Source organism: Lipophrys pholis, assembly GCF_963383615.2.
Source record: "Lipophrys pholis genome assembly, chromosome: 5".
Taxonomy (NCBI): domain Eukaryota; kingdom Metazoa; phylum Chordata; class Actinopteri; order Blenniiformes; family Blenniidae; genus Lipophrys; species Lipophrys pholis.
This window is the reverse complement of record NC_137628.1, coordinates 21,984,274-22,004,108: the sequence shown is the minus strand read 5'-3', so window position 1 is coordinate 22,004,108 and position 19,835 is coordinate 21,984,274. Positions and strand designations below refer to the sequence as shown.

General features: G+C 38.3%; 1 protein-coding gene across 1 annotated transcript; it reads left to right on the top strand.

Annotated features, from left to right (window-relative positions):
• Positions 1-2,721: 2,721 nt before the first annotated feature.
• odam (odontogenic, ameloblast associated) lies at positions 2,722-4,982 on the top strand. Its single transcript, XM_080463370.1, has 9 exons — positions 2,722-2,794; positions 2,884-2,919; positions 3,024-3,071; positions 3,210-3,452; positions 3,578-3,634; positions 3,720-3,842; positions 4,436-4,468; positions 4,557-4,640; positions 4,768-4,982. The coding sequence occupies exons 1-9, from the start codon at positions 2,735-2,737 to the stop codon at positions 4,801-4,803; spliced, it is 720 nt and encodes a 239-aa protein (XP_080319496.1). The 5' UTR covers positions 2,722-2,734; the 3' UTR covers positions 4,804-4,982.
• Positions 4,983-19,835: the final 14,853 nt, after the last annotated feature.

Here is a 19,835-nt window from a genome sequence, read left to right as displayed (position 1 = left end):
TACTGTCCCAGAAGCATATATCTAAATTTATATCAACAATTTATTATTATTTTTTTTTAAATCAGATCCCAGCTCCTACTGAGTCCATAACGACAACAACTGTTCCCTGTGATGAACGTCATGAAGATAATTAAGTGGCCGCTAACAATGAAAAAATGTGTTGATTTCACACTCCACCTGATTTTTGTGATTTTCTTGATATCCATGAACAATGTGAAGCAAGTTACAGTATTTGCCTTGATTTTGTGAGACATATAAAGATCTCTACTCAAAATAAAACAAATGAATCTGTTTATATGATTGCTTTCTAATAAACGAATTGTGTCAATATTCAAGTCTGTTTTTCTTAATTACACACATGTATAAACTGCAGTACTTTTTTTTCATTAATGAACTCGAACCTGAATATAATCTCACTGGTCAGTTCTTTATGTGAAATGGTGAAGAGCGTCTGGAAACGATGCAAGAATTCAGTCTATTCCGTTAGAAGGGTATCTTAGATAGCCTATTATATGTTTAACTTATTTCTATTTGTTTTTATATGTGGGTATTTGTCATATTTGGCAACCCTACTATCATACAAAAGGGATAGTATCATATATAAAAAAAACATATCCATTCAATTTCATGTTGTTCCAGTACAACGTGTGGATTTTGATCAACAACCAACCTAAAGTTGAACCAATAGCATTCTGATCCCGTTAACATGAACTAAAATACCTATTCAGAACTGTTGCACTGGATTGAATAACATCAGCAGAGAACACTTCGCTCTCAGAAAGCTGATACTGATGATTTTCTAGATTTATGTCTACTTGAGACGACCTACAAGTGGAATGGGAGGCAGAGTGTTCGTTTATCAGGCTCCTAAGACTTTCATATTGAATAAATCTTACAGTTAGGGCTGGATTAGGTCACCCTCGATCATTTTCTATTCATGCTATAGGTTTAGATTGCTGAGAGATCTGCTCTCTCACTCTCAAAATGGTCATATTTAAAAAATAAATAAAAAAGGTCATATTTTACTGTGACATATGACTAACGGTCTATCTCTCTCATGTAGTCTATGTTCTCTCTGCCCTCTTTATACATTCCTGCGATAATCTCTGACAGTAGAACGAAAAGTTTGTAATCTGAGCATTCTGCCTCCATCTAGTCTGTATCAAGTGGATTAGCCTGCCTTTGTTTGCCTGGATCAGCAGATACAATTGAGTGTTTTCTTTCTATTGTTATCAGTGTTTGTTCATGTAGAATAGTTATTTCTTTGTTAAAAAATGCCTTGAGATGAGTATATGTTAATGCTGCTATATTAATAAAACTGGATTGAATAACTTTGCACTGGTGGGCCTGTTACAGTAAAGTGGCCGGTGAGTGTAAATACTAGTGGAACTCTACTGCCATCTAAAGGAAAGTCAGCACAATATGTTGAATAAATCCTGCGCTTCATCTGAGTTTCACTCCCTGTAGCTGTGTCAGGAAACAGTGGTGTCCCAACAACACAGGCCCCACAGTTTTAAACATACAGAATGACAAACCACCAAGATTAAAATATTAGCTCCTTTTATAGATGCTGCCTTAATATGCGACAGTTAAAAAAAACAAAACAAAAAAACACAGGACAACCAACAACAGCTACAACAAAACAACATGTCTACAATAAAACTGAAGCAGTTTAAATCAGTATAAGCTGACTCAGCTTCATATCCATAGTAATCTCAATGCTGGTTTTCCCCTCATAGTTCTGTGGGCCCTTGAGTAGTATTTCACACTCAGAAGAGAGATTCCTGCCAACAAACAAACAAACAAACAAACAAACACGGCAAAAACATGCTAACTACATGCCGAAAGGTCACCAACCCCTGACTCAATTGGGGGATCTTCCCGTGCTGAAGCGAGAGTGCAACCCACTCCTAAAGTGTGTGGCCACAGTGAAAAAAAAAAATCACACTTTTTACTCTGCAAAGCACACATTTAACATGAGGTTTCCATGGTCAACCAGTAGTGCTGATGATTAGTCAATTAGATGTCAACATCGGTGCAAGTGGGATGTGCAACATATGACAAATGTCTGATCATAAGAACCCTCTTTTTTTTTTTTTGCAGTTTTTTTTTTTCATGACACGCCAGAATTCCCTTGGGTGCTAATGTCCATAATTATGCATTGAACTGCTCCACCTTGAAATATGCATATAACCTTTACTTACTGAAAAAGCGCATTGTGTAAACGTGACTTAAGTGAAGATTTCATGCTTATAAGAGAAATACTTCGACAGTGAGGTGACTTCTCAATTTCTATATGTGAAAAAGTGCACGTGAACACTTTCAAATGAGCTTCTTCAGAGAATTAACAGCTTAGACACAGGACATGTCATGGCGTTTAGAGACATGACTTACATCTAATGACATACTTAGCTGGCCTGTGTTGTAAGAGTCTGAGTCTGATGCCATGAGAAATGTCTGTCACCCTGACCACACATTGTCTGGATGGGTTGATGGTGCACCATAACAGTCTGCATGGAGAGAATTTATAAGGGATGTGGACAAGGCGAGGAGGCATACGCAGTAAGGACGAGCTCAACCAGAGAAACGGTAAGAGAAGTTTGCAATGCTCAAAGATTTCTGTGAATATCTTCTGTCTGTGTAAAGAAAATTAGCCTTAGTATTTTATGGGCTACACATAAAACTGCAGCTGTTTGGACTTTACTCATGTTTTAGTTAATTCCTCCAGGACACCATGCAGCTGCAAACCACTCTCCTGATCATCTGTCTACTGAGCACAAGCTTTGCTCTGCCAGTGAGTTATATCCTAATATAGCTGTATGTTATATGCAAACTGTGCCTCACTTGAACTCAACTTACTTTTTCTGTGTCCGTTTTATACAGGTCCAGATTGGAATTATTGCAAGCAATAGCAATGAGGTAGATAAATGTTAATAAATGAATGCATGTCTGGAGGCAGGTCAAGTTTCATGTCATTTACGATGCAATATTTGACATAATTCAGGATTTTTGTTTTTGTTTAGATTCTGAGACTCAATGGACTGACTCTTGCAGCTCTTGCTCAAGCACAGGTACAGACTGGTGGGCCCAAAGCTGCCTTGTTAGATGCTCACAGACAAATGTTTGTCCTCTTTGGCCAAGTACAATTAATCACATGTTTAATTTGGGAAATATTATACAAACTTACACAACACTTTTCTATTCTGCAGGGCTCATTATTACCGCAGTATGTGCTGCAGCAACAGCCTGAGGTGTTGCTCACCCCACAGATGGTGAACTTCAACCCTCAAATGGCGGGTCCTTTTGGCCCCCAGGGGCCCCAGCTGCTTTTCCCAAACCAAGGCAACCAGCTCACACCTATGATTGTCCCCAATGGCCAGCAGGAGCAGCTTGGGCCGGCACAGGACCCCAACGCTCCTAACATCCCTCAGCAGGCCCAAAACCCTGTGCAGGTACAACAAGGCAGCCTGGAAATGCAACATATGTGTTAAATTACTTTTTTTTTTATTCTTTGGAGCTTTTGCATTTTCCTTCACACTCCTACTGAAAAATATCAATTGTTTTAATTATCTTGTAGATGTATCCCCAGTTTCAATATCCATCTTATGGATTCCCCCAGCTTCACAGGCAGCAGGTATCAGATTAAACTTACCTACTTATGTGAAAATGTCTGTATCTGAAAGCTCAAAAGCTGATTTAATCTTCTGTTGTCATCACAGGGCTTCCCTTACTTCGTCCCTCCATATGGCTACCCCCAGCAGAGGAACACCGCCGTGCTGCAGCCCAACAATGGCCAGCAGAACCTGGAAAGAACCACTCAGAGACCACAGCTTCCTCTGCAGGTCAGGCATCAAATATTAATAGAAACTACAAGCTATGATATTTGCATCATCTTGTATCTGGAGGCGGAATAAAAGTCAAAATCAAAATTTGAGCTTTGATGGCCTTCACAGGAAACAGTGATTATTTAAAGGCACCCTTAATAAGCAGGGGGAGAAAAATATCCATGGCGCACATAAAAAAAACCAACACATTTCAGATCTCCTAGAGAGAAAGGTAACTCACAGACAAAACCTTCTGATGATAATAACATAGCAGCAGATGTTGGGTCATTACTGTGTGGGTGTCTCAAATGTGGTGCGATGTGAACTGTCTTTCTTTCAAACCACACAGACTCAGCTGTGGTTTGTCCAAAGTGCTGAGTGATACTTTTTCTAACTCGGGTACGATGTGTAGTATTTGTTTATCTGCACTATTCATCTAAATGAACTTGTTCATAAAGGCCTGATTTACTTTTATATGAAAATAACGCCTATAACTAAAATTGTCCTTTGATTTTAAAAGAGCCTCTCAGCAAAAAAAGTCCCACTTTTATATAAGTTTGTTTTCATTATCACTATTCCCTCTAACTTTCCTGCATCACCTTTGATTTTAGCAGGCCTCCAAGCCAAAGCCCCAGACAGAGAGGGTAAGCAATCCCTGAAACTAAAAATTCCGTTAGTTTAGGTTATTTACTGTGTAATTTTGTAATGTTGCCTCTCTGTGATTTATTTCAGACATGGCCTCTGGAGACTCAGAAAGATTCTACAACAATCCCCCCTGATCCTCGTGGTGATGCATCTGGCCCTGGGATTGATGAGGTACATTTCCTTTACCAGGATATTCCAACTTTTCTTTAATCATACTGTTGTACACACAGTAGTTTGTGTTGTGCCTGTGCTGTATCTAATTTTGAATGGTGACACGGCTTCTTATTTTTCTCTCTAGGGTAAGGTCAACTTCCCCTTCCTGTTTGAGCCTTAGGAAAGAGCCTCTTTGGAAATAAAGTCATCAAGGATGAAAAGATCATCTTGTGTTTGGCCACATTTACAATGAGTTTTGTTCAAATTTGCTCCTTGTCTTCATCCTACCAGCTTCTATAACAGTTTGTCCAATTGTTTTTCATAATACGCCAAATAAATATTAATAAAACTACTTAAGCCAAATGATCGTGAGTGCTTTTTTTTTTTTTTTTTTTTTTAAATCATGGTACATATTCTCGACAAAAACATGAATTCAATAGAAAATTCTTACTGTGTGATTACACTTTTGGATACAACAGAGATGACATGACTGACACCATTTCAAACACCGGGTGCCAGTTTATATTTAATATGAACTCACTCAGCACAAAAAAGAAAGCTTTTAGGGTGACAATTATAATTACGATTAAAAAAAAGACTCCAGTGGCATAAGATGGCGCATGTGGTGTTTGAATAGCTGGCATTACTACAAAAACCTTTGTTAAAGGCTGCATGAAAGTTGCATGAGAGAATGGGAAACTTACATGACATACAGTACCTGGGCTTCGAGCAAAGGAGACAATTGCTTTTAACAGAAAAATGAAATGAGATCATAATTTTTCAAATCACATTTTTCGTCCAATAATACACAGAGCTTCACAAGCTTAGACATATATATACATATTTTTATCTTGTGAAGATTTAAGGAGATTATCGATTGTGTCGTGTTGTGATTGAGCTTCACATATTGCTAAAATAAGGATGATGAAGTATCAAGTATTACAGTATATCATAGTGTGTTCAGAGAAGATCTGTCCAAGCCATAAGCGATAACAAAATATATTAACAGAAAGTCTAACAAAACGAAATATGTACAGTTTCCATTTTAAGTACAGGTCCATGTTTTTTTCTCCCCTTCAAATGTTTAAAGTATCACTAAGAGATTAAAGAACATTTTCTACCTTGTGATGGTGAGGACATTTACCACCAAGCTACAGATCATCGGTTATTAGTATAAAATGTGTGACCAAATTCATATTGTATTTCGAATCACTTACATTTGGCATCACAAACATTTTCTCCTCCTGAAAGATTTACAAGAAGTAATCTATTTTCAAATCACGATGTATTGTACAACATAAAGAAAAAAAACAACCATATATTTATTATTTACACCCTTACAAATGTATGGTAATGACATTTTATGGATACACAGAACATATTTAAATTGAAGATCTGAAAAACAAAAATGCAAAAACTGGTTTGGATTTTTTTATTTACCAGAAATGTCATTTATTTTCATCCATGTATAATGGCAAGATGATGTCATAATGTCAGATTTAGGGAGAACATTAAAGACCTATTTTGAATAAAGGATTAAAGTTTATTCCCTAAAATAGGACAGAAAACTAAAACTAAAATCAGCCCAATTACTTATAAAGCATAAAGAAAATACAGATAATAATAGTTATTGTGCTGTGCTAAGTTAGGAAACCCATTCGCTGTTTATGTACTTTGGATCTCATGTACTTTGCAGCCTAATTGATCAACAACTATAATCCAACTAGCAGGTTAGCATATGATAATATTATTTTGCCTCCCAAAATATAAAGTTAGTGGTGAGGATGTCTCGTTGCTATGTTTTCTACTAGTTTCTTGTATATAATCACTGAAACACAATATAATAATTATGTATAAAAAGTAGCAGTAGTCATTATATAGCAGTTACCCAGGAAAGTCCCCAAATGTCTGAAGACTCAATGTTATTTTTTGCAGCTTGTTCACGTTTAGTGAAGCTCGAATCACTCTTGTATGACTCCAAAAGCTAATGTTGATGATCCAGTTATTATCTGAAACCTGAATTATTGATTCAACTATAGGTACCACTAATATATGAATGAATGATATTCAGGACACAGTGTGAGAAAACCACATTTTCTGCAAACAACACGAATGGTAGTCTGTCCCATTTTGCACATTTAGACAATGAAATCTGATTATCTTCTTCATCATCACAAATTAACTTTTAATTAAGTGTTACTCTATCATTTGCTTAAAACAAAAATAAAGAGTGTCTCCGCAAATTGTGCCGTAAACTTTAAATTGTCTCTCAATTAGGATGTTTTATTAATGTGCACAAAGCTGCATCACGGGCAGTTTGATGATTGAATCGCTCATTGAGTTCAGCTGCATTTTTGGTCTGTTTAACAGTCATTAATATTAAATAACCTTTAGTATTTTCAACATCAAACGCTGAAATGCATATGCGCCTGCAAAGCAGGATACTTTTTTGGCAGTTGTGCAGAACTCGGCATCAAAAGCAACTGTTCTTAAAATAAACATACTCATGAACTCATGACAATGAGAATAAGCAGCCAAACTTTTGTGATAATACATCAACATGCACAGAAAACATGAGGCAGGTTTAATTTAGTTTAAGTTAATGTCTATTTAGGACCATAGGTACATTTCAGGAACTCTGGGAGTAAAATAAGATTTGGTTGACGTTGAAGCGGAAAAAAACAGCAGCTCCACAAATATTTTAATGTACAATAAACTTAATAATTAATGAGAATATCAAAAGTTGAGTTAATTTCAGTTACTAGCACATGAGAGGAGTATGGTACATTACAGGTAGTACACACATTGCATAGAAGACTTGTAACGTACCAAATCTAAACTGGATCCTGTTCTCCTCCGGCTCTATTATATCTGCTTTAATTGTCATAAATTGGGAGGACAAAATAAAATGAGAGAGGGATACTTATCTTAGAGTAGAAGTCGTTCACAGAAGCTGAGCTGCGATGCAAAGAATCTGAAGAACCTCCATCGGAATGTTTGAGAATTCAAAATTGTTTCTTCTTTACAGTGAGTCACTCACTGGGTAGCACTACTTTAACAATCTCCTGCAATGTGCCAGAATGGATGTTGCTGGTAAGATACATATTTATAACAGACAGCTCATCTTGAGACACACAACATATTAGAATACCACACGTGAGTCATTCTCAGATTGTGTGCAAAGCATCTCTTACTTCACATACAGTTTGGCAACATTTTCTTTATCAATCTTTTCGGCAACACATAATCCCCTAATCATCCGGTTAAATTATTGTGCAAATGTCTGCTCAAATCATTGCGACAACTCGGTGTAGTTCAGCAGTGGGGAAGTGTTCATTTTATAGACTCGCATGAACGCATTCGCTTCACTTCTGCGTTGATTCAAATTAATAAACCGAGTGATTAGAGAACCGGCATGCTTTAAAAGTCAATCCTCTCAAAGCATACAGTGTGTGGTGGCCTTGAGGTTAGAGACATGTGCCTGTGCTTGAATCCCACTTCAAACAAGTTACTGACCAACAGAAGCTACTGGGTGACTGCACAGCGGCAGGCTCTCGCTCCCATCCCCGCCTGGAAAACACTGGAAGAACCTAAGCGGAGTGAAATCCAATCATAGGAATCTGCAATTGACCAGTTGTGGGAAGCCTGGTGTAGTTAACAACAGCAGTCAGTCAGGAGACACAAAGGTCCAAAGTTTGTGGGGATATTGGGAGAACTATGATTCAGTATGAATATTCGAATCATTAATCTAGAGGAAGGAAGGAGCGCATTAGCACACTGGGCGTTACCCGTTTGCCCAAGCCACAAAAATTCCTTGACTTCTAATCATAAGACCAAATATGTGTGGTAATTCACTATCGGCTGGAGAGCCGCAAACCAGCAGTAATACCAGTTTTTTTCTGACTAGAATATAAATACGGTAATCATCTTCAAATTTCAGACAAAGCCAAATGACATTTATTGTTTTCAAATGGGCCAATATGTGTGCAACATGTTCAAGTGGACTCATCCGGATGTGGTTTATGTCCAACGTTTCCACATTAGCCCCACCTTTTCTATGTGGTAGTGGGAGATTTCTTAGTGATTACAATTTCTCAACAAAGCGTCTCCTGGAACTGTATATAAGGAAAGTTCATCACTGGGAGAGACACCAGAACAACCTCCTGGATCCTCTAAGAGACAATCTGCTCCAACTCCTAATACGGTAAATATACATATGTTTCTTTTGTTTTGTTATGAGAATATTTAGCAATTGTTTTTAAAAGCTCTGATGAATTAGTTTTCATTGGGGATAACTTTTCAAAAACACCTCTTCTTCGTTTCGACAGATATAAACCACTGACACCATGCTGAAGGTTGTGCTTGTACTTGGATGCCTCCTGAGCACCATCCTGGCTAAGCCTGTTAGTGAGACAAATTTATAATTCATCTAAGATTTCAGTTTTTACATGTACATTAAATGATGCATTTAATAATGTCGGTTTTCTCCAGATGGATCAGGTGCACAAGCGAGTTGCTCGGTCTAGTAGTAGCAGCTCTGAAGAGGTGAGTTCCTTCTTTAATTTCTGATATCTTAACAGGCGTAAACATCAGTGGTTGGAAAATTTCTTGGTGTCAACTGTCATTGTTTGCATGAGTAGCAATTAAAGTACCATCGTGAAGTCTTTATGTGACATTTTAGCAGATTTGATAGCAAAGCGGTTTTTAGACAATTCTTCAAATATGCATATAGTCATTACTGGATCTGATTTGCTTTATTTTTTTTTTATGAAGTCTTCCAGCACCAGCACCAGCACCACTAACCAAAGCCTACTCCAGTTTATTGCTCTGCTCATCCAAGCACTTGCAACAACTACAACTGCAGCACCCACGACCACCACAGTTGCAACAACTGCAACAACTGCTGCACCTGCAACTACAGCTTGATCATGAAGACGTCCGCAATTCAACAGGAGATGAAAATGTGTCGAATGGACTTTTGACCTCAACTTTGTTTTGTGTCAAATTGCCACTTTGTGGAGAGAAACCATGACTGTAGTTTCTGTGTATTTAGTTTAGTGTAGCATGCAGAACAAAAGTCTTTGTCCTCTGTACTACCTGCTAAATAAACTTCTTAAACTCAAATTTGTGTACTCAGTATGGCCATTTAATCCAGTGAAATGTTTCCATAGCATGGCGGTGGAGATTTTGAGAAATGATAAAGCTGAAGTTTAACTTCCAGTTAAAGTTTTAAAAAGAGTAGTGATTGGAAGCCAGAGAGCGAATCAAAAACAGAAATACTGCATTTTGTAAAGGTTATTCTTGTAAAAGGAAAGAAGGTCAGGGGTATACTTTCTTATTTTAAGGTGAATATAAGATGTTACTGATGCCGAGCAAAATTCAAGCAGCGAGTAGCAATACAAAAAACCAAAACACTGACAGCTGAGCCATGACAATAATAACAGTAATGTCAGTAATGGGATGCAAAAAGAATGAATAGAGAGATTCTGACATCGGTCCATTAGGCTGCACGTAATGTTTTGTCCTGCCCATTAGTGAAGAATTTAATTAGAATGTAGGCAATATTAAAAAAAGAAAATCAATGTGTTTTGATGGTCAAGAGCAAATCCACAAAATGTTTTCTATAAGGCTGCAGTTGTGGGAGGCTGAGGCCAATCCCAGCTAATGGGTGAGAGCAAGGTGCACAATCGACAAGTCGCCAGTCAAACACAGACAGACAACCTCTTTAGGGTCACCAATTAACCTTAAATGCATGATTTTGGACGGTAGGAGGAAACCCACACACACACGAGGAGAACAAGAAAACTCGGTCCCATCATGTGGTCGGAATTAAATCACAACTGGCAGAAAGTACCTGTTACAAGGAGAAAGTCAGTAAAAGAAAGATGGAATAGGCGGATTGCATGTAATGACAGTCATTTGTAGCTCCCAGTTTAAGTAATTTTACAAAACAAAAAGGAGGTCCAAACAGATACTGCCACCATAAAAACTAACAAGGGGGTAGTAACTGACTGCTATCCAAACAAAGCAGAAATTATTTAAAACAAAAAGCTGCTCATACACTAGGTCACTCCAAATAAAGTTACAATTAACAGAAGTGAGAAAGTTACACAAGCAAGTCCAAAAGGCAAACAACAGGACTACACTCACACAGATCAGCAGTGGGCTGGAACGAGTAACAAAGGTCGTCAGTGAAACACACGTTGGTAAAATAAAGTCACAGAGAAAAAGGCGATAGAATTCAAAATCACGGCAGCTGGCAGTTGCGCTCAACAAGTCGAAATTTTACAGAAATTAACACGAGGCAAAACTTACACAGAGCAGAATTCACAAGACAGACCAAGTAATGCAACCACACACGAATGCTTCCTGCTGAGCAGACGCATGCCAGCCGCCCTGGGGATCCAGCTAGACCTGGTTAAATAGTTAAAATTAATAGTTAAATCAGCAGCATCCTCCAATCAGAGGGACCCACATCAGGACAGGAGAAGGAGGAAGTCTGGAAGGACAGTCCTGCCTTCTTTTTTCCCCCACTGCAAACCACACATATTCAGCACAAAGAGGGGGGAGATTAGGCAGTACAGCCTGTGAGCTGTAACATCACCCTGAATTAAAATGCCTTCAATTTATCGGTCTAAGCCAGGTACAAACGAGAAAAAGAACATACATCTGCTCCTTTCGGTCTTGTCTTCTAAATGTCAATAAACATGATCTGATAGTTTGTATTCCATGAAGGAGTAAAAGTATCCCTCACATCCAGAAAATGGCAACCTAACAATAATAAAGAACGTTAACATTAAACAAATATCATTAGTGGAAAACGTGCATTCAAGCTTGTTCTAGTGCACAACGTCACTTTGGGATTTAAGTGCTATTTTCTGGAATTTCCTCTTTCAAGAGCTCTTTTATGTCATCTGTCCTTATTAAATCCCCAAATAATTTCCAAATATCTTTGTAATAATAGTAATAGTAATAGTAATAGTAATAGTAATAATATGTACTTTTAATGTGAACTGTAGCACAATGGTCAACTCGGGTTAAACATGTAATGTATAAAGGGGTGAAAAGGGAATAGCATCTTGATTGACTATTAAAAGAAAGAAAAATGTTAGCTCTTCCATTTATTTGGTATTATCATTTGTAATAATAATAATTGGACATTGCATTTCAATTCAAAGAGTTATTAGTAATAAGTAGTTTCAATATAATTATATTGTGGGGGCGCCTTTGGGATGTTGGCACAAAAGATTATGGGATGATATTTTCCAAGACTTTGTCTTTAAGTTTAGTGCAGTTAAAGCTGTTGGTTCTGTATTTCAGCTAATGTCTCATCGTCATCTGTTATTGCTTCATCATCCATCATATTGCCCTGCTCATCATTGCGGGTTGTTTTGTAATTGTGTGGCACCGTGAGTGAGAGGGATGCTGCCGCCGAAGAAAGCCCACTGTATTGTATGTGTTCGAATAAATAAATCCTAGTTACGAAGTCAATACAAGTCTCAGTGGTCCAATAATATCACTTTCTACTAAGTCATCAGTGTTGGTGGTGACATTATTTCTGGATGTTGTGGTGCCCCCTGGTGACCAGGGTGCTTTTTAGCATTTCCCTATATTACCTAATGGGAGAGCCAGTTCTGCCTGCCCATTCTGTAAATTCAAGGGTTGATGATGAGGTTCATATTGTGTGAAATCTGTTTGTCAGTTTTCTGGTGAGACTGTTTGGCATGTCAGTTACACGTGACTTGCCCGTTGAGTCACTAACAAGTATCAAAAAGAAAAATCAAGTTTCACCAAAACCCAAATGGTTAAACAGATGGGGTTTTGTTTCCACATTAGCCCCACCTTTTCTATGTGGTAGTGGGAGATTTCTTAGTGATTACAATTTCCCAACAAAGCGTCTCCTGGAACTGTATATAAGAAAAGTTCAGCACTGGGAGAGACACCAGAACCACCTCCTGGATCCTCTGTGAGACAATCTGCTCCAAATCCTAATACGGTAAATATACATATTTAGTTTTTTTATGAGAATGTTTATCAATTGTTTTTAAAAGCTCTGCTGAATTAGTTTTCATTGGGGATAATTTTTCCAAAACACCTTTTCTTCGTTTCGACAGATATAACCACTGACACCATGCTGAAGGTTGTGCTTGCACTTGGATGCCTCCTGAGCACCATCCTGGCTAAGCCTGTTAGTGAGACAAATTTATAATTCATCTAATATTTAGGGTATAAGTGGTCTTACATGTGGATTAGTATATTTTGTGATCATATATAATGGAATACATTTTTTCTCCAGATGGATCAGGCAGAGCGATTTGGTGCTTCTCACTCTGACGAGGTGAGTTTCTTCTTTAATTTCTGAAATCTTAAAGGTGTCAAAACTCTCTTTCTAATGGTTTCCCAACATATAGTCCCCATACTTGGGAATGACGCCCCAGAAATTAAGAAAATTTGAAATCTTTCTTCCTGGCTTGCTTTATTTTTTAAAAAGGAGGTTGGTCCAATGAGAAAATCAGAAATCAAACCCTATTTCGTGTAATCGAGGGTTTATCCAATCCAAATCAAGGCAGGCCCTCCCTTTGACCCTCCCACAATTAGGCAGCTCTGCTCTGGCACATGGCACCACGAGAGGAAGTTGTTCCTCCTTTTCCCAAGATGGGCATGTGTGGGTGGAGCCAGTCCAGTTCATATGATCCAATATTCAGGTGGATGAAAATTAAGCAAAAGCTGGATTTGAGGCAATAAACTTTGAATACAATGTTGTTGGACCAATGAGACCATGTGAAGGTGTTGAAAAGCTTCATGATATGTCTCCTTTAACATGAGAAGACATCAGCTGAGCACCATCCTGGCTAATCCTGTTAGTGTGACAGATTCATAATGAATTCAATCTTTCAAAGTGTTTTAACAAGTAGTTGACTAATATATATAATAATGTAATTATGTATAATTCAATTCATGTTTTCTCCAGATTGATGGTGTGCACAAGAGAGTTGCTCGCGCTGACTCTGTAGTGGTGAGTTTCTTCTTTGATATCTGAAATCGTAAAATCAACATCAGTTGCTGTAAAAATCTGTATCTGAGTCTCAATTCAAGTACCATTTTAAAGCCTGAGTGGCATTTCAGCAGATTAGATAGCAAAGCTGTTTCAAACATTTCCTCAGAAATGTGTTGCCATTACTGGACCTGATTTACTTTTCTTTTTTTCTTCTGTTTTTTTGTTTTCAGTCTTCCAGCAGTGGTCCTACTGGTCGCCTGTTTTTCAAGCACCCGCTGTTCCAGTTTGTTATTGCACTCTTCCAGGCATTGGCAACAACCACCACCACCACCACCACCACTGCAGCCCCCTCAACTACCACTGCAGCCCCCTCAACTACCACTGCAGCACCCACAACTACCACTGCAGCACCCACAACCACCACTGCAGCACCCACAACCACCACTGCAGCACCCACAACCACCACTGCAGTACCCACAACAACCACTGTGGCAACCACTACGACCACTGCAGCGCCCACAACTACTTAATCAGAAAGAAGTCTGCAATTCAACATGAACGTAAAAATCCATGTAGTCTATAGACTCTGTATTTCTATTCTCACTCTCTTAGTTTAATGAGACATGCAGATCATAATTCTTCAACCTCTGTACTACCTGCGAAATAAACTTCTTAAATGCCAATATGTGGACTCAGTATGACTATTTACAGTAATGCCAATCAACAATGCTTTCCTGACATCCAGATTAAGGTGATTTCTTCTCACTATTAATCATTACTCTAAAACTTTTACTTCAACTTCAATTTAATCTCTTCTCATGACTTCCATCACCATGCTATGGAAACATTTCATGAGATTACTGTAATTCCATCCAGAGCTTAACATCCCCTGGACTCTGGACTGGTTTAGAAGATTCATGAGGTAACAGGCTGTTTTTTTTGTTTTGTTTTTCAAGCCAACATCCATCACTGTAAACAAAGAGTGGACAAATCAATGACCATGAGTAGTTATGGGAAACCGTACTGCTTTAACTGACTCAAGGGTTATTAGTCATTCATCCGAGTGAATTGGGTCAGTTACACATGCACATTTCCCTCCTGATTCAAAACTCGCTTGAGCCGAGTCATTTGCGCATCCTCACCATTTCCACCCACTCCGGGACCTGGATGCTCAGCTGAACAAAGCTTCATGTTCTCATGACAGCCAAGTATGAAGCACAGGGTAGCGCCATGTATTTGTCACAAACCAGGACCGGATCCAAATTACAGACTCTAACACCAGTTATCAGTTTAACAAAAAGTTTTTTTTCAAGGTATCCAAGGGGAGATCCAGGCGGAGGTCAGATCGTGAGCTCAAATCTAAAAAACAATAAACAGCAGTACGAGAAGGGCAACAAGGATGCTGGATGTCTGACACAGACAAACGTCACAAGCACACACACACAGACAAAAAGAGAAACAAAGGGGAACCTGACAGATTTAATAGTTTCCTGGAATAGAATATAATGCTGAAACACTTCTGAGGGAAAAGGGAAGTACACACTACAAGTACACACTAGTCTACATTATTGGTGATGTTTTTGAGGTTTATTGGAAGCAGGAACAAAATTAAATGATTATAATATATATATATATATATATATATATATATATATATATATATATATATATATATATACATATATTATTTGTACTCCCTTACCACCAAACTGCTAAAACTGGAGGAAATACTGTTAGAATATTTACTTCTCCTCTTGCTCTCTTTCCCTGGCTCTCATGTGTGTTGTGTGTGTGTGTGTGTGTGTGTGTGTGTGTGTGTGTGTGTGTGTGTGTGTGTGTGTGTGTGTGTGTGTGTGTGTGTGTGTGTGTGTGTGTGTGTGTGTGTGTGTGTGTGTGTATATTACAGTATATTATTGCCACTTTTTTCATGTGATAAGTTTAAAACTTGTTTCTAGAAATATTCAAATTCTCAAAGTGGTGGACCTGCACTCTAACAAAACCCAGACTTATGTTAGATGTGTATTAATTAATTAATTTAATGTTTTTATTATTTTGCGAATCTTGGAGAGAAACAGTTTCATGCAGAGCTAAAAGGACGTTATAAAAATTGTCTTTTAATTTAAATATAGTCTCTGTGTGTTGAATCGACATTAATTCCGTGGTTTTCCCTCAATAAATATCCATTACAAGTTTCAGTCTTCAGTAAAAAAACAATGCTATTAATCACAATTAATTACAGAAAATTGTGCAATTAATTAGTATTTTTTTTAATTATATATATATATATATATATATATATATATATATATATATATATATATATATATATATATATATATATATATATATATATATATATATACATACATACATACATACATACATACAGTATATATACAGTATATATATATACTGTATATATATTCTTTAAAAAACAATCTCTACAAATCTTATTGTTTGGCCTCCAGAATTCACAGGAATGGTTCCATGTGTTGGAACCCAACATAACCCCTGCGTAAATATTACATACATACATACATACATACATACATACATACATACATACATACATACATTACAGACATAAATATTGGTATATTTCTAATGTTGAACACAATCCTGGATTGTTCGGCTTCTGCAGGCTTATGTACATTTATTGATATGTTTCTGAACTTTGCTATAAGCGTTTTCACGGCCTAAGATACAAAGACTAGTTTGTCGTTTAAGGAGCGAGCCGAGTAATAAATGCCTGTTTCAGCAAACTGACCTGTGTTGTTGCGGAGAGAGCTACTGTGAGCGTGGGGTGAACGAGAGACGGAGTAACGGCGTGGGTCCTGACACAGTGGAGACTGAGGTCACGCTGTGCAACCAAGCTCCTCGTTTACAGGATTGTGAAGTTAAGACTGTGAAGAAAGTGCAGCTTTTAATGTCAAAGTCAAGAAGCTCCCTGCCACACCTGCAACTTTAAGCACTGTGGTGTGAGAAGTGGTTTGGTTAAAGATAAACATGAATCCAAGGACTTTTAATCTTGTAATCCATCTTGCTTCACTCGGCCTGCATGTCCGAAGCTATGCTTAAAGTGACAGCATGGATTAAATGTCATCATGTCGTGTTAGGGGCAATTCTGTGAAATGTGATTGAATGAATGAATTATATAAACATGTCCACTGTCTAGTTAAACTTAATTTGTGTATCGTCTTTGGTAAAACTAAACCTAACGGCAAGGCAAATTTATTTAAACAGCACCTTTCAGACACAAGGCAATTCACAGTACTTTACAAGGAAATAAAGTAAGTACATTAAAATAAGGCAGTAAAGAATGTCAATAATAAGCGATTGAGATTATGAAATACATAAAACAAAGCTATTAAGAAAGGCATAAAAAGGAGAATCAATAAAGTATAAAGACAGGTGATCGTTAAAGGTTAGTCAAGTTAGGTTAGTAATGGTTAAAGGTGTTTATACAACTCATGTAAAAATTGCATCTGATTGCAAGTGCAAGTGATTCACTATGCTTTTAAGAATTTTTTGTCATGATCAAGGTCTATATTTGGATATTTAGGTCAAGGTTATTTGCCCTTTGTCTTGTTTTTAAAGTACAGTCAAATTGAAGTTACATTTCTTAACAAGGTCACAAACACTTGACTCAGTTGCAGCCTACATTTGCTTTAGCAAAAGTTGACTTACTTAATCATGCAATAATCAGTCCTATTATCGCCAGAAGATGTATGACACAAATTGTGAAACTTATCATAACGACACTAAGACGCCAAGAAGCTAAATGGGAGAACATGAACACTCACAGAAAAGGGAAGAGAACATAAAAAACAAAAGCTCAGAAACAGCACGACAGAATCCACTACGAGATGTTGAGAAGTCAAGCCATAGGCGAAGCGATACTGCACTGATGAAGCCGCAGAAGATGAGCTCCAACAATCAGCTGAGAACGTTCGATGTTCTTACATCTTGTTCTTACATCTTCTGATGTGAAAGCCGTTAATGAAGATTTGCTTCGTGTACAAGCTCGCGGACCAGACAAATGGCATAGAGCTGATACACGCATATAGCACTTTCAGAGATCAAATCCTGAAAGGCAGAACAACAACTGACAGAACTCACATCAGAGCAAGGAGAATCTTATCTTAATGTTAAAATCCACTCAAGCATACATTTAATCAAAAAAGAATTAAAAAAGGAGCTGCAGCTGAAGCTGCTGCATCCTTGCTGAGTTGGACGAACAAGAAAAAGAAGTAATAGAACTTCATAGGTCAGAGACTGAGAACCTGGTTAGACAACAAGCTCTTCCAGGCAACTATAGAACAACTGAATGTCTTTAAGAGAGCAAGAAGTTAAATCCACCAAAAGCTCGAGTAAAGGTCTACGTTTAAGTAAAGGTCTTGCATTGTTCACAAGAGAGCCTTTGAAATTCAAGGACTGGCAACTGTTTGTTTAAACATTGATAGACGGATAAAACATCCCAAAGAATGAAAATACTTAGGTGGCACCACAAAAATGGCAGTTGAAGGATTCTCCTTGCTGGGTAGTGAAGCATATGACTTGGCTTGGCAGCTGTTAGAAAAAGTATTTGGAGACACAGTCACAATCAAAAAGTCCTTCAGAGACAAGCTGCATTGATGGCCAAAGATAAGTTCTAAAGATTGTTCTGAACTAAGAGATTTTGTGGACTTCCTCAAGCTGCCAGGCAGCACTGCCTCATCTTTAGACACTGGAAGATCTCAATGACTATAATGTGTGTCTGACAATTCTGCTGAAGTTCCCAGATTAGCTCGTGTCTGGTTCAGAGCTCAGACAGACGGAGCTCAGACAAGCAACTGCTGCATACACACCATTCAAAGTTTTGGTAGAATTCCTCTCAAATGAAGCAGATCTTGCTTGTGAACCCACATACCGGCTATGCAAGGACAGAAAGGTGTTGAAACTGAAAAAAATATAATAAACAAGCATGCATGAAATCAGACAATTCAAATAAAGACACTGGCCATTTTCCAGTACCCATACCTGTCCATACGTGTACCCGTGAAACGTCATCAGTGGGAGACCAAGTACTGACCCAGTTCTTAGGCCGTTTCTAACCGAGAACGCATGGAATACCCGGATGTATTCTCTCTCCGTCCACTTTATCGAGGATGCATCCACCCCGGACCTGTGTAGGCTTGGGAAGACAAATTACCCATAATGCATTTGGCAAGAGAAAGCGGAGGAGACCCGCACTTCCGAGGACGCCCTGCAAGTAGTTACTCGTTCACTTACTGTGAGGGCCACACCCTCTCCCAAAGGCGACACTGCGGCTCTGCCTTTGTCGATCATATCTGGGGTATGGATGTCTTTGCTCATGCGCAGCGCAGTCAGTTCCTCAATATGAAACTCATTTACGTAAAAAGGCAGGTCGCTACGCTGCCTTTGGACGTAGCCGTGCTATGCTAAATACTGTACGTACATTCACAGTGCATTCAGTAATTGTTACAGCGCTGCTACGCTCTCCAGCTAGTCGGCAGGTTAACAGGCTGGAGTGACGGCGCCAGAGACGATAAAGACATTTTCACAACTTTCTTTTTTTATTTTATTTTTTTTATTTTTATTTTTATTTTATTTTTAATTATTTATTTTTTTTCCTTGCCCTTGTCCTGTTCGGCAGCTTGGGCCAACAATATGATGTGATTGAGAGCCTTCGGAGTCAGAACAGTTTTGGTCTTGCAACAGGGAGAGACCTGGAGTCTCCTCCTGTTGCCTTCTCCGTCAGAAGTTGGCATGGCTGCCGTACACGACCGGGGGGAGAACGCACAAAGAGAGAGAGAAGAGAAAAGAGAGAAGAAAGTTTGAGGGGGGAGGGAGGAGGGAGGAGGGGGGAGGGGGTAGGGGGATAACATACAATATCCTTGTTGTGCTACATATATTATTTGCAGTTATCACACTGATCCAAATACTTTCCAACTGTTTTTTGATTAAACCAGCCTGAGCAGCTCTATCTAGACAGTAAAATGATTTCTTAGATTAACCAGCCTGAGCAGCTCTATCTAGACAGTAACATGATGTTCTAGATTAACCAGCCTGAGCAGCTCTATCTAGACAGTAACGTGAAGCAGGAACATGAATTAACAAAGAGGTGACAACAAAAGAGGAACATGATTTGTTAAAGTTTGAGCAAATGATGACAGAGAACAAGCAACTTCAGAAGCACCTTTCGTGAGGAGTGG

Excerpts from the sequence above, each read along its gene's own strand:
- odam (XM_080463370.1), top strand. The coding sequence starts at position 2,735 with ATGCAGCTGCAAACCACTCTCCTGATCATCTGTCTACTGAGCACAAGC. Across the intron at positions 2,795-2,883 it reads GCACAAGCTTTGCTCTGCCA|GTCCAGATTGGAATTATTGC; the intron begins GTGAGTTATATC and ends CGTTTTATACAG. Across the intron at positions 3,635-3,719 it reads CCCAGCTTCACAGGCAGCAG|GGCTTCCCTTACTTCGTCCC; the intron begins GTATCAGATTAA and ends TTGTCATCACAG.